The 15,630-nt window shown below is 38.8% G+C and overlaps 1 protein-coding gene across 1 annotated transcript in view; it reads left to right on the forward strand.

Annotated features, from left to right (window-relative positions):
* The window catches only part of LOC131563330 (transcription initiation factor TFIID subunit 4-like), a 155,923-nt gene that overhangs the window by 64,183 nt on the left and 76,110 nt on the right, over positions 1-15,630 (forward strand). Inside the window, exons 11-13 of the mRNA XM_058813325.1 lie at positions 1,979-2,109; positions 3,789-3,914; positions 14,176-14,232. Coding sequence (XP_058669308.1) covers positions 1,979-2,109; positions 3,789-3,914; positions 14,176-14,232 — 314 coding nt within the window. The remainder of the gene's footprint in view (positions 1-1,978; positions 2,110-3,788; positions 3,915-14,175; positions 14,233-15,630) is intronic.

Genomic DNA, 15,630 nt, shown 5'->3' on the forward strand with positions numbered 1-15,630 from the left:
AGCGCACCTCCAGCTCTATTACACAGGACAAACTGGGCACCAAGAAAGGTTTAATTTATTTTTTTCCCTATGATAAAGCAAAAATTAGTTAAAAATCATATATACATCTTGCTGAAATCCTTAAGGTAACATGTAAGATAGGGAGCCGGTGATTAAGTTAGTTTAAGAGGTGAAGACTTCAAAGAATCCCTAAAATGAGCACCAGCGGTAGCCGGAGTGGAGAACCGAGCTGGGGAGGCGCGGCTTGGGAGCGGAGTGGGGCTGGGAAGGGAAGGGGCAGATCCCGGTGGATCGATGGCAGGGGGAAGGGAAGCGGCAGATCCTCATGGATCGGGATTGAAGGGAAGGGAAGGGACAGATCCCGCTGGATCGGGATTGAAGGGAAAGGAAGGAGCAGATCCCAGTGGGGAGGGAACCGGGGAAGGGAAGGGGCTGATCCCGGTGGAGAGGGAGGGAAGGGAAGGGGCAGATGCCGGTGGATCGATGGCAGGGTGAAGGGAAGGGGGAAATCCCGGTGGATCAGGAGCGAAGGGAAGGAGCAAATCCCGGTGGGGAGGGAGTCGGGGAGGGGAAGGGATAGATGCCGCTGGATCGGGTGCCGAGGGAAGGGAAGGGGCAGATCCCGATGGCTCGGAAGGGAAGGGAAGGGGCAGATCCCGATGGGAAGGGAAGGGAAGGGGCAGATCCCGATGGCTCGGGTGCCAAGGGAAGGGAAGGGGCAGGTGCCGGCTCCCCATGGCTGCCGCCCCGCTCTGCTCCCCGTGCTCATTTCTCCCACTTTGTTTGAGCCGTGGGTTTCTTGCTCTGGAATTTCGCCAGGGAAAGGCAGGAACGCCTCGCCAAGCCAACACTCGCTCTCTGCGCAGCCGAGGTCCCGTTTGCTCAGGGACCCTCCCCAAGCGAGAATTCCCTTGCAGTTGGCTCTGTAGGAAGCGCTGACCGAAATAGTCAGAGATTTCTGTGTTTTGCAGAACCATTCGTGTGTCCCGGCCGAACTGCTATTGAAAGTCCTGGGTCCATTCAATGGGAAACCGACTCAGCAGGTTTATTCTTTTGTGGTGGTTCAACACCAATGGTCCATACAAACACAACTACCCATTTTTTCCCTGTGTGAAATATTTGTATCTGTGCATGCACACAGGGAGTTTTCTACCCAGAAAACTGTCCTGCCAGGACCATGTATGCCTTTGGAGGACTGCAGTTTAAATAAGTACATATATTCATATACCTACAAATTTATATCCAATACTTGGTAATTATTTTGATGAAATTAGGAGACCTTGAGTGCTACCCATATTCTTTTTTTTTTTCTGTAGTTTGGATGTTTTTTAAATATATAAGTGCATTAAACTGTAGACTGTTAGCTTTTCTTAAAAACTTAGCATGAAGTATCGAATGTCCAGATAATGGAACATGAATATGTGTTGGGGGGACAGCTGGTGTTTCTAAACAACTCTTTTTAATATGACTTTATTTCTTTGCCTTCAATTAATAGTTGTTTTTTTTTTCCCTAAAGAATTTCTGTTATCGGTTCTATGCCACTGGTGTAGGCTAAAGGATGCAACAGAATGCTTTGCTCTCAACCCTCACCTGCTCAACACTGAAATTCATCTGCACTAATGCTTCTGAAAATAAAGGAATTGTTTTTTCTTGTGTAGAACAACTGAGAACTCAGATTGTCTCATACTCTGACATGCCTCAGTTTAATGTGCCAGGCTAAACTTCAGCAAAGTTCTTAGGTGCTTTCAAGTGTTGAAGAAATTCTCTGATTTTTCTTTTAAGCTTGTAAAGTAGAGTTGCACCCTTTTCAGGTGGTCGTGAATGTGTCACCAAAGCCACATAAATACGCTGTTATGGATTTTTCTATCCAGGAAAATGAAGTAGTGATGTAAAGTCCTTCAGAGCTTTGTTTGTGTTTCAGGTTTTTTTCCTATGGAGGGTAAGCTAATCCTGTTTTGTTTTGTTTTTTTTGCTTTAGCTAAAAAACTAGGAATTACTGATGTGCCAGCTGAGGTGGTTACTTTTATTTCCCATGCAACACAGAGCAGATTAAGGACAGTGATAGAGAAGGTGACAGTGATAACCCAGCACCGGATGGAGTCGTACAAAGTAAGTGTACAAAGTGCCCAGGGGGTTTGTGCTCACACAGCCACATCCTGCTGCCCTCCCTGCAGCACTTTGTCCAGGGTATCCAGGAATTGGATCAAAATTGCTTTGGTATTTAGGAATCTACAGTAACTTTTCTGGATGTGAGAAATGTTAATATTTTACAAAAGCTGCCAATGTCTGCCTTAGAACTGAAGAATTCAGCTGTAAATTCTTCACTGATTCTTTTGTTCGTGATTGTATTCCTGAAGAAAACTGAAACAATTTTGATATCTCAAACCAGGGGAAAATTTAAATAAAGATTTACAGTCCAGTTTGAAATTCAAATAAATCAAACATCTTTCTTGATCTATTTGAAATACCTTCTCCAGTAGAAGTAAGATACTTGTGTTATTGTGGTTGTTACACTGGTGGCAAGGAAGATGGCAATAACTAGTTGTGTGTTGTCTAAGCTGTGTTTAGATTTCTTTAGCATATATATACATTGAATAGCTCTGCTTTAGTTTGTTCCTTGGTTTTGTGGTGTATTTTTTTGTATTCTTGGAGTGGCAGTCTAGTCAAACAGCTTTGGATTGTATCTTATTTCCCAAACCTGGGTGCCCCATGACCTGAGTCATGGTTGGATTAATTCTATGTGATATTTGCAAAAATAACAATCTCTGGGATGTGTGACTATAATAAATGTTATTGTGATAGAAAAATGGATTAAAAAATAAAGACCACTCATTCTGGTTATTACCTACACATAGATCTTTCATTGCAATTGATGGATATATTCTACTATATTGGATTAAAAGTAAATATCCTCGTTTCTTTTCAGTATTCTTTATCATCTTCAGAAGTGTTAAGTCCCTCTTTCCTTCTCTCTAGGATGGTGTCTGAGATGAAAACAGTTTGCTTAGTCCATGTTAAGCCAAAAAAAGAATTTAAAACAGTGTCTTAAAAGATCCTTAGGAAAAAAAAGATAGTGTCGTCTCTGATTGGAATGTGGCATTGTCACTGTATTGTGTATTTTTCTTAGTTAATGCTATTCTTTGATTTCATAGCATGGTAGTCAGAAAGGAGAACATTAAGTAGATAAACGGGATGGCAATAATGTGCAAAATTTATTTTTCTGACTGTCATTCTGAGTGTTCTCCATGTGGCTCATGCCATAAACTCTCCTGGTTGCTGTGTGCTAGGAAAACTAGCACACTCTTAGTTGTCACAAGTTTCTGTTTGAATTGGAGTTAGAGGCTTATTCTCAACGGAGTTTTTAGCTTTAATGCTTTTATAATGTTGCTTCTTGACGAAGTCTGTTACTAGTTCAAGATTAGTAAAAATGCAGGAATTATAAATTATGAACCTGCTTATAAACTATAGTTAGGATTATTCAGTAATAAAGTTAAGCATTTTAAATATTTTCCATCATTAAGTCAGTTGGTTTTACTTTTTTTAACTCTTTCATGTATCTGGTGCTGATAAACCAATTCTTGTTCTTTTAAAATTGCTTAGATATTAATTAAATTATCAGATTCTCGCTGTGTTATTAACCATAGGCTGGCTTCATTCCCCTGAGCCTAAAAAATAATCATTTTATTGTTGGTAATAAATGGGAAGATTTTAATGTGTGACACCTCAGTGTGTAAATGCCTGGTGTGGGTGAGGTGGCTGCTCTCCCAAGGCCTGTCCCTGTTTCACAGGATGATGAGTGGTACGAACAAGCCACAGATGTCCGATCCCAGCTGAAGTTCTTCGAGCAGTTGGAGCGTTTGGAAAAGCAAAGGAAAGATGAACAAGAGAGGGAAATTCTGCTGAAGGCTGCCAAGGTATCACTTTCACTGTTTTTTAGCTACTTAACAATCCACAGCATTCAAACAACGATTTAATTTTGTGATGTTTGTTTCCTAAGCACATTTGGTTACAGTAAGGAAGGTGCTGTTGATGTGACACCACACCTTGAACTGATGGTCAGGCTCTGGTCATACCTGCCTGGAATGCCTCTGGTTTCTCCACATACAGCCCCAAATCTGATGAGTTCTTGGGAACACAGGAGACAGTGGCTAACACTTGCAAAATAATTCTGTGAAATGATTTTTACAATTGCCTTTGAAATTTAATAGGTGCCAAGGGTTTCTGTGCCACTGGAGAATCATAGCTTACACTTCTGGTCTTTAAACAAATTCAGTAAATTCTGATTAATTTTTTAGAGGCTTTTTACTTCTTAGGTTTTTAGACTTTGTTTTTAAACAGTTTTGTTCATTTGTTAATTTAAATGTGTTCCAGTCTCTTTGTAACTGCAGTATTTGATTGAGCCATGCCTGTCTTCAGGTAACTGCAAATTCTCAGGGCTTGTTCCTTTGTAACTTTAATTCCAGAGACTTTGTGTTGATAGGTGCAACAGAACAAACTCAGATGATGTTGTTTCAAGAGCACATAGGTATAGATAAGTCTCTGTAAATTTCAGCATGTATATCATATCTAACTGCAAATAAGTTCATCCCTTAGTTATCCAATTTTAAATAGTATTTGAATCTTCATTGAGTTATTTATTGTATATTCTGAAGACAACTCCATGTTTAATTGTAACACAGCCTCCTGATTTTATGCCAATAAAGTTCACAAGTTGAGAGATTAAAAATAAAAAAAACCCCAAACCTTGCTTATTTAGAAATCTATTTCTCAGTTAGGCTACTTTAATCTGTTCTGTTTGTACTCTTAATTTATAATTGTTCACATTATTAAATATTCCACAAAATTTTACCCAACATAAATACTCTTTAAAAGTCTTTATAAAAATGTACTTGTTGTTTTCATTCTTAATTCTTATTTATTAAAAATGCATAAATGATTATTTATTTTTTATCCTGTTTTCTCCAGTCAGCGACTGCATCTTGGTGAATCATTTTCTGTGTATCCTGCTGCTTGTTAGTTACATTGATTGTTTTTTTTAAAGTACATTGAGAAAAATGCAGTAGCCTAAATCCTTAGTTCAGTTTCCCTGACTGCACAGAGCCTTATGCAGGGTGGACCTCCTGGTGTTCAATCCAGCCTGAATTCCTTCATGAATTGATATTTTGTTTCTTGGACAGGTTTTTTGGTTTTGTTGTAGTCTTGGATAATATAAAGTCTTGTGAAGTCTAAATTTAGGAAATAAATACACAATCATCAAGTTTGATTCCTATAAAATATAGAAAGAGCAAATTTAAGAATTCTGCAACAAAAAGTAAAAGAATACCCTTATTTATTTGAAAAAAAATTACCTTCATGAAATTATTGAATGCATACTTCATCTTGATAACCAGGAGACAGCTTGGAAGAAATATCTGAAGGTGAAAAATAAATGAAGGTGTTAAAAATCCAAAACCAAAGCACAGAGTAGCCATCAGCAGTGCTGATTTATCAGTATTAATATTTAGAGAGGGCAGTGGAAGACACTGTGGACCCCTTGGAAGGTGCTTATGAAATGTTGTGATTTAAAAAATAAAGTAAGAGCTGAGCTTGCTGTGTTTAGCTGGTGTTCCCCAGTCTGCTCTGATGGATGGGTGAACCAGTGCAAGGCTTATGTAGGACAGAGTTTGGTAAAATATGGTCAGATTACAATTTTTTATTCTAAATAATATATTTTCCATTATTTCCTTAGATTCTGTGGTGCTGCTCAAATGCAAAAGCACCTGTACATGAACAGTGATGGTTGTTGAGATCTTTGTTCTGAATTCCTGTGTACTGATTCCTTAGCCAGGAGTTTGGTTATTTCTGTTTTTTCTGAACATTCCTTGTTGTCTGAGGAGATCTCAGCCCCTGGGGGAGGATGCAGACATTGCAGTGACACAGGGATGGAATGGCCACAGTTCCAGCCTGCCCAGCTCCTGCTGGAGAGACACCAGCAGCACCCACTGGTGTCTGTGGCCTGGTGACATTTGTGTCTGCACAGGGGCAGATGTTCAGCTGCCTCTGGGGCTCAAACACCCACCCTGTTCCCCAGCCACAGCACCTCTGGCACCTTCAGAAGCTCTCTTTAAAATATAAAAAACTTGGGCATTTAAAGTGAAATTCCTGTTTTTCTTCCTACAGATGCTTAAATCTAAAAATCATATTTATTTATAACTGCATCTTCTTAATGTGCCTTTTAGAGCCTTTTTATCTTGGAAACTTGGAAGTGTTTTGACAGGTTATTGTGCAACATGTTTTTAAGGTTGCTCTGCAGAACCATTTTAGTGACAGTTTCAAAGCTTCCTGCTGGTGGTACCTCATCTACTGTCTCATATGGAAGAGCATAAAAAGGTTGAACTTGCACAGTGAAAATTCTTTTTTAATTACTTACTCTTTGAGTTTTGTTAACAGCCAAAGTCCAGGTTTTGATGAAGAATAAGACAGTGAAGGAAATGTTTTGGGCATTGAAGAAGATGGGGTTAAATAATCTACTTTGTAACAGGATAATCAATGGAGAAGATAGTGAAAAATGAAGGAATAGGTTGAAATCAAAGGGGAAGCAGCATGAGTCTTTGAGAAGCCTTAAAACAGATCTGGTAATTCAGCATTGCAGTTCAGTAAGGGGAATGAAAAAAAAAAAGGTAAATGATGGCCAAAGAAAGTGTCAGGTTTCAGGTTTTTGTTGCTTTGGGTGATGGGTAGATTTCTTCAGAAAGATAAAAGAAAATATTTGGCACAAGTGTTCTGGTTGATCTGCAACCATAATTTCAGTTGGTACAGTAGGAAATTATTGCAAAATTTGTAAACACTCAGATGGGCTTGGTTTTGCTTCAGAAAAGGAAAGGAGAGAGATCAAGTCAGATAGAAGGAAAACATAGTTAGATTTCAAAAAAAATTTTTGAAATTCTTAGAAAAGTGACTAAAGTTAAAATTAGCTGCGGTGCTACAGGAGTGTCTGAAACCAAACAGCAATGTTATTTAGCTTGCTAAATGAGGGGATTTTACAAGATCTTATGTCCCATGCCTGGGAAATACTTGAGAAATAGAAGCTTAATATCACAAGCTGAGAAGCATTGTGAGTGATGTTCTCATTCCAGAGGGATATTCTGGAGGAAGACAATCTTGACAGGAAAGGAAAAATCATGTGCTGTAGTAGCAATGCAACATACAATTAAGAATCTGGAAATTGAAAGTACTACTGCCAGAATGGCCTCCTGCACCTCAGTGGTCCTGCACCATATTCCACAACATTCCATAACCTTCCACAACATTTCAGTGTCCCACAACATTCCGAAATATTCCCCAGCATTCCCATACCAGCCTTGAACGTGTGGCCCAAAGCTTTTCTCTAATTTACTTCCTAGTGACTATTTTTATTATAGAAGTGTTAAAAGATCCCCAGACTGTGAGGTCCAGGCACCTCCTGCTTTTGGAGGAGCTCCTTTCTCAAGCCCCAGGAAATGTGAAGTGTCAGAAGGAGGAGCTGTCAGGGAGGGACTGACTGAGCTGCCTTGGGGGTGTCACTGCTTTTGGGTTTCCTTCCTGAAATGAGCATCACAGGTGGGGAAAAAAAATGGCACAAGGAGGGCCCATCCTGTGTGTAAAGACATCTCTAGAGCACAGTCCCCTTTAAGGAGGTATTTGGGAGAGTCACCTCTTGGCCCTGGTGTGTTCTGCCAGTGAGAGCCACTGGCTGTTATTGCCAGTGTGTGCAGAGCCAGACATCCTCTCCGGGCCTTGGCCATGGCACAGGCAGCTGAGGGGAGTCTCAAGGCTGCAGAAAGGTCAAAAGCCAGACTAAAATCACTTGAGGGATTTACCTTTGCATTTGACATGGTGTGTCTCGTGCAGATTTAAAAAAAAAAACCTAAATAACAAACCAACAAAAAAACAAACCCAACCCAAACCCAACAAAGCCCTGGTCTTATTATAGTAAATCTGGGTTCTTGCTGCTTTCAGAGCTACTTCCAAAATCTGAAAGATGCAGGTAGTGTCTGTCAAGTTGAATGAAGTTCTGGTTCTGGGCTACTAATGGAAATATTTCTGGCAGTAGAAGGAGTAGAAGGCTGTAGCTGATTTGTTGTTTTGTTGGTTTTATTTCTGAATTTTTTTTTTTTTTGAGAGAGTGGTGACAGTAAGGAGTTACAGCTTGGGCTTGTCCTGGCTGTCAGAAAATGAATGAATCAAACTTCTATGTTATAATCTATGATAAAGTGGATCACATTAAAATTAGTGTGTTAATTGATCTGCTCAAACTGGCTGAATGCCTGTGTATTTTATTAGAAAATAATGCTGAAATTTGATTTCCAATATATGCATTCAATTAGTCTATTATTTTGAGTGTTATGTATTAGTAGCACAAGTCTGTCAAGTTCTGGGATCTTAACTACAACTATCATAAGAGTAAGATGTGTTCTGTAAAAAGAAAATTTACATAAGTAAATGGAAAATTGTGTTTAGAATTGTTTATAAAGTTAATTAGCATTTATGGATGATTGGGTAGTACTATAGACTGAAGGGGTATTTTATGGAGAGCTCACTGAGATTTGGTGCTGCAGATTCCCTTCCACCCTGTGCTGTGATGGCTGGGAGGGGCTGTCCTTGAGCCTGAGTTCAGGCATTCCATTTCATCCTTCCCCTTCCTGAGAGCAGTGATTCCCTGTCCCTGAGTTCAGGCATTCCATTTCATCCTTCCCCTTCCTGAGAGCAGTGATTCCCTTTCTCTTTCCCTGAGTTCAGGCATTCCATTTCATCCTTCCCCTTCCTGAGAGCAGTGATTCCCTTTCTCTTTCCCTGAGTTCAGGCATTCCATTTCATCCTTCCCCTTCCTGAGAGCAGTGATTCCCTTTCCCTGAGTTCAGGCATTCCTTTTCATCCTTCCCCTTCCTGAGAGCAGTGATTCCCTGAGCCTGAGTTCAGGCATTCCATTTCATCCTTCCTGAGAGCAGTGATTCCCTTTCTCTTTCCCTGAGTTCAGGCATTCCATTTCATCCTTCTCCTTCCTGAGAGCAGTGATTCCCTTTCCCTGAGTTCAGGCATTCCATTTCATCCTTCCCCTTCCTGAGAGCAGTGATTCAGTGCAGCTCCTGCCTTCCTGAGCACTTGGAGCTCACTTCTGATGGGAGCAGAGCAAAATGGCAATTATTGTGTTGAGATAATTTCTGAATTTTTAGGAATTTGTTACTGCAATTTTAATGATTTTAATATAAATCATTTTTCAGACCTGTGCTTCTGCATTCCACCTCACCATGGTTGTAACACTGAGCAGAGTTTTACCCTCAGCTATGATTCTTTTAACTTTCACTTTTTATTAACAAAGCTAACGTGAAAGCAAAGTGTTTCATGTTGCCAATTTAATTTCTTTAATTAAAAGTGAAAGTTATAAGCTGGTTCAGCCGTGGGTGAAGTTCTAATGTCATCAATGGGGAAGAATAGGTATAAAATTGAAACTGTTGGCACAGCAGTGGCTCTTGATAGCACAGCACCTGCAGTTGTGACTCTCTCATTATTTCATGCAAAAAGATGAATTTGAGGCATTCAAGACCCCCAGTGTAAATATTGGTCAGGGGCAGTAGAGCTGCAAGTGCCTTAGTTGGGATCAGATGTAGCCAAATGCAGGAGAGACCCTGTGAGGCATTTCCCAGCTCAGGTGTAACAAGCTGAGACTTTAAAGTCCTTACAAATCTAAACAGAACACTTAATTTTGTTAGTGGATCAAAAATTTAGCAACAGTGCAGCTTTGTCATTAATAATCAAGCAAAGTATTGAATAATTATGGTAATGAAACATATCAGGAGTACTTTTAGTCTGTCCATCTGCGTAGATGCAGAGTGTGCTCCAATTAAAAAAAATATTGGGCATGTTTATAATTATGGTGGGGTATAAACACCCTTATAATTTTAAAAACACTGTTGCTTTCTGGTTTAAGACAATTCTGTGAAATCTGAAATCCCCTTAAAACTACACTGTTCCATGTGTAATTAATGTCTCTTTTGTGGCCTCCTGCTTTAACACAGGCAGGGGAAGAGCTGAGGTTTGGAACATTAGGGAGTTTGGTAACATGCAAATGAAGCCCCTTATTTCTGTTGTTTTGAATACACACATTTAACATACTCTGCTTTTCATACTTTGGAAGTCCAATATTTCCATAGACATAATGTGATCTATGCAGTTTTCAGTTTCCAGATCAAGAACTCTCTAACACAAAGCATTTGGCTCTTCACAATTAAAATATCAGGTTGTCTGGTCTAATAAAATAGCTGGTTTGGGAGAAATGTTAACAAACCTGGTTTGCTGAATACATTCTCAGGAGGAGACAGCATTTAATATATTTAGAAGTATGTTATCTGCTTAGGATCAGTCCTGGGTTTCTCTAAAATTACTATGGGAAGCTTGCTTGCTTTTAAAGGTGTTTATTCATCAACAGGAATAAATATTATGTAAATGCAGCCTGCTGTATTTACAGATCTAGACATGATGAACAGGGAGGGGAAGGCAAAGGAATTGTGATAAAGTCCTTGAAAGTTTTTCATTTGGTGGGTTCTCTGATCAGTGGGTGTTTCCAGAGTTTTAGAGGAAGGAGACATTGGTGCATTAAAAGATTTTGGAAAAGAATCTTTCACAAAACAGGTGAAGTGCTGCATATTAAGATTTGGACGTTAGAGATAAAAGAGAAAGGAAGAGAAAACCCAAAATATGAATTAACTGGAAGAAAAAAGTTAAACTGCCATTTAAAAAAAGCTAGGAATGATTAGTCAGTAGCTTGACAAAAGTAAGTGTAAAATAGTGCAATAATTGCTTGGTGATGTTGACATGTAGACAAAGCACTACAAGAGCTGAGCAGCAGCAAAATTGTGCAAACTCTTCAGAGGAAGGGAGAGATGTTCACGTGTGGAATGGAGTGTAAAGGGAATCCAGTGACATTTCTAAAGCTCATTTAGGCACCTCTCTTAAGCTTGACATTTGCATTTGCTTATATTTGCTTTAATCCATGTTGCATGAGCATTGGTGAAGTCTTTTATAATTTACATTAGATCATAAAGTGAAGAATTAATGAGGTAGTTGATGTTTCTACTTGTCCTTTAATACATTTTAGCCTCTGTATGCTGATGATTTTATTTCTAAAGCTTACTGGCATGGTAACCAGCAGGAAAGTATTTTAGTCTTACAAATCTGCTTTTAAAAAATCTGTTAAAATTTATCTGAACACAAAGGAGTTAAATTCCTTAATTATTTTAGTAGTAGTGATACATCCTGTGTAAAGTTGGAATTCTGCTTGTTTGAAACAAGAACTAGCCTGGATTCTTTGGAAAAGCTCATTGGTATGGATTCAGGCAATAATTAGAAAATCATTGCATTATTCTAAATGTAAAAATAGTTCTATTTTCACCTTCAATCTGGGTTATATAATAAACTTCACCTGGTATTTTAGATCTTCATTTTTGGAACAAGATGGCTGTATGTGATATTGTTCAGGAGCTGAGCACCTGCTTTCACCTCTGCAATAATTTTTATCATATATTTACTGTGAACAAGCTGGGGGTTTACAGAGAGCAGGTGATTTGCTTTTGCATGTTGAGATTATCCTGAACTCCATATCTGCTCTTATTTGGTCAGTTTCTGGGGAAGAAAGAAAAAGCCCCAACTTTTAAATGTGTTCTTTACTCTGTAGAGTTTTTCCTTCACTTATGGAGCTCAGGAAATTGCAAAGTTACTTTGCATCTCCTGCTTTAATTTTTCTTACCCTGTCCCCAAACACTACATACTTCTGGTGTGTTTTCCAGGATTCTATCATTTCCTTGTAGAAAGTTAGTAACAATATTAGAAGTCTTAGCTGGATTCTCTCAGGACACTCTGCTTCCTCCTGAAGCTGCTGTGCTTTCAACTTGTACTTTGCATTTGGCAAATTCTCAGCTTCATACAGGAGTGTAACAGTACTTTGTGTTTCTGTTCTGCTTTCACTGTGAGGCTCACAAAGCAATAGAAGTTCATTGTACATTTATAAATTTATCATCAAAACCCATGAAAGGGCTAAATATGCTTTTCCATACATCATGCTGGAGAAACTGAGGCTCCAACAATTGAATTGTTCTTGCAAAATGCCAGCAAGGACCTTGTTCAGCTCAGTGCATGAATACTGACCTGAGCCCATCTCCTGGAGAAGCAGCTCACTGACTGGCCTTTGTTACTTTGGTTTTTAACCCAAGAGGTATAAATATAATCAAGTTCTTACTAATTGCTGTGTTGATTAGGAACCCAGCTCTCTGGCAGACCCACATATTTCATTGAATACCTTTTTGCCCTTCGAACATTAACTAGGTTACAGTATCTAAGTTTTTATTTTTAGGGTTTCTTCTTTGGTTGGCACAAGTCAGATTTGTTCATTAGTCACCTCAGATCTCAATTTGGGATTCAGTTGCTGCAGACACTGCCCTGTCCAAGAACTTCCTATGCCAACAGACACAAAAGCATTGCAGATGATGTTGGAAGGTGAAGCTGATGTGCACACTGGAAGAGTTCAGCACATCTAAAAATCTCATTATTGTTTAATGTCACCCTGTGTTATCAGCACTGTGTTTTATAGGTGTGCTATATTAGCTGGAAAAAACAATCCCAGTTCAAACAAAACCAACCAAACCCACAAACCCACAAAACTGACAGGAGAAAGGGTACAGAATTCTGTGCCAGCTCAAGCCAAGGCACTCTCCAGGTGTAGCAAAAACAGTGCAAGACCTTAAAACTGATCTCCCTTTGGTTTTCTTAATGGATTTTTGAATTCTGACCAGAATATGGTATGAAAAATTTAAACACTGGGAAAAAATCTGAGAATATATAACTTTGCAATCAAATATTCTTTCAAGTTTCTGCCTTGAGCATAGCAACAAGCAGGGAACAACAGATAGGAGAGGGCACAGACACTCCTTTCAGAGTTGGGTAAATGATTCCACTTTGAATCTCAAAGAAATACTGAAGCAGAACTACAATATCTCTCAGGTATCAAGAACAACAGTTTTCCATGGGTGTCACAAGTTTTTTTGGAGCTTCTTGTAACTTTTAATGCAACATCTGCTGAATGCTGACCTATCACACATTTATAAAAGTATAATGTGTTTATTATCTGCCTCTTGAGTTTTGAATTCCATCAGTCTGAGATGTGTAGTGAGCACAAATATGAATTTAATGGTTTTTTAACATGTGGTTATAAAATACTCTGTGTCTAAAGAAATGTTACAGGTTGTTATTGTGATTAAATGATCTGCTTTTAGAGCTGTTCCTGGTTTTGAAGGAAAATACAAAAGTTGTCATTTAGCAATATTTATCCAGTTTTAATATTGACAACATTAATATTATTAGTAGTGCGTGAATGGGTTTAACAGAATGTATTTCTATGCTGTACTCAAAGCAAGCTCATATGGAATAGTAATATCTTTATTATAAAGATTTACCTTTCCAACCGTTTTCTTCATGTTCCCTAGCAACACCTAAACACAAGCTTGGTTATAAACAGTAAATTTTTAAAATATGTGATTGTAAGGACCTAAATTTAAAAGTTTGGATAATGGAAGGGGTGTGGCTTCTTCTCTTGGATGCTTGAATCTGTTAGTATTAAATAATTGAAATCTAAACCTGTATGGAAACTTTCACATTGACAAAAGCATGGTTGGGTTGGGTTTTTCTGGTTTTGGTTTGGGTTTTTGTTGTTTTTTGTTGGGGATTCTTTTGGGGTTTTTTGGGGGCTTTTTGGTTTTTTTTTTTTAGTTTTTTTTTTGGTTTGTTTTTTGGTTTTTTTTTTTTTTTTTGTTTTTTGTTTTTTTGTTTTATTTTTGTGGTTTGGTTTGGTTTTGGGGTCTTTTTGGTTTTTTGTTTTTGGTTTTTTTTTGTTTTTTATTTTTGGGTTTTGTTGGTTTTTTTTTGTTTGTTTGTTTTGGTGTTTTTTCAATTCAAATCTTGACTCTGTTTCATTTACCACTGAGCATTTAACCTCATTTTGGGTGAGCTCATGGGTTTGAAATTGCACTTCTGTCAATTTAAGTGTCCCTTGTTTGATACCTTGTATCCTGTTTCTATTTCTTTGCTATTTTTTAACTTACTGCAACAGATGAGGGGTTCTTAAACCATCTGTTAACCTTTTTTCCCCATTTTTTTTTAAACATGTAGAGTCGCTCAAGGCAAGAAGACCCAGAGCAAGCTAGACTGAAACAAAAAGCAAAGGAGGTAAGCAGAGCTAGAGATCATTACACTTGACATTTCAAGGCTTGAACATATTAATTTTTTATGCCTTGCTACTTGTATATCGTTAATAAAAATCTGACTAAAAACTTTTTAGGATGTATTTGTTGCTTCGCCTTTGATCTTAATGTTTGCAAACTAATACATTAATACATGTGAAGCCTAAGGAGATTTTATAAGAGAATATTTCCATACATTACATTTTCATTTCCATTTTAGGTAGCTGTAGCTTTTGTTGGGTTGTTGATGACAGCAGCTCTAGATTTTGGTGGAAAATATATGCCTTTGTCTTTTTGTAAAATGTCGCTTTCTTAGAAATGTGCTGCTTAACCATTTTGTTCTGGTAACATTCTTTCAAGTAATGTAATTGCCAATCATTTTCTCTATCCTGTGATTCAGTGGACTGTTTACTCATTTGTCTAAATTACAATAATCTAAAAAATATCAAATAATTTCCCATGGAGCTGTGATGTGTTACTCTAAGAGTACCTTAATTTGCTGTAAATGAGTGAGTGTCCTTTGCTTAAGGCATCTCATGCCTTAGGATTGGGTTGTAACTTAAATCAATTAGAAAGATTAAAATATCCATCAGTTGAAAGCAATTTCAGCAAAATGATGCCATTCTTTTTAGCCAGCTTGTTTGGATATACACGTTAACAGGTAATAATTATGCACTGGAAGATAAGATACACAGAAAAATGCTTATAGCAAGTCCTTTTGTATTGACCCGTTCTTCCTGTTTTGTTTCCCTATTGGCAGTATTCTGGAGTTCCGTTAGCTACACAGATTTTTTGTATGTAACAGTCAAAAAAATCCAAATGCATGGATGAGTTTTATTTCTCTTCATTTCATTCTGCGATTATGTAGTAAGACTTGCTGAAATGAGTTCTTGTAAACATTAGACCAGGCCTTAGTGTTTCCAGAGTTGGATTTGTCAAGCAAGTATTGAAATGAAATAGAGTAATCAAATTATTTGGCAGGAAAAGAGGCAGGATTTTAATACTACTTGGGTTTTGTAGGCAGCCAGTGTATGCAGAGGAAGAATGAGATTTCTGAGAGCAATTGGTGGCAGCAGAAAGGGCTGTTGAGCTGAGAGCTGAAGGTGCCGTGCTGCTGGAAGTGAGCAGCGCTGGGATGAAATGCATTGCTGCTGCATCAGTGTTGGCTTTCCTGGGCATTCTTTCCCGGGCATTGCAAACTCGAGGAAGTGGAAGTGAAAGGCAGGGCCAGTAGGGCGGTGTGGCAGAGCTCAGGGTGGAGCCGCTGTGGGGGGAGCCCGAGGCGGGGCTGGCGGGGCGCGGCCGGGCCGGGCGGCTCTGAGGGTGCGCGGGGCGAGGGCTGCGCCGGGCACCTCTTCGCGGGAGCCATTGGAGGGGCTTGGAG

The sequence above is a fragment of the Ammospiza caudacuta genome, chromosome 13 (assembly GCF_027887145.1).
Source record: "Ammospiza caudacuta isolate bAmmCau1 chromosome 13, bAmmCau1.pri, whole genome shotgun sequence".
Classification (NCBI taxonomy): Eukaryota; Metazoa; Chordata; class Aves; order Passeriformes; family Passerellidae; genus Ammospiza; species Ammospiza caudacuta.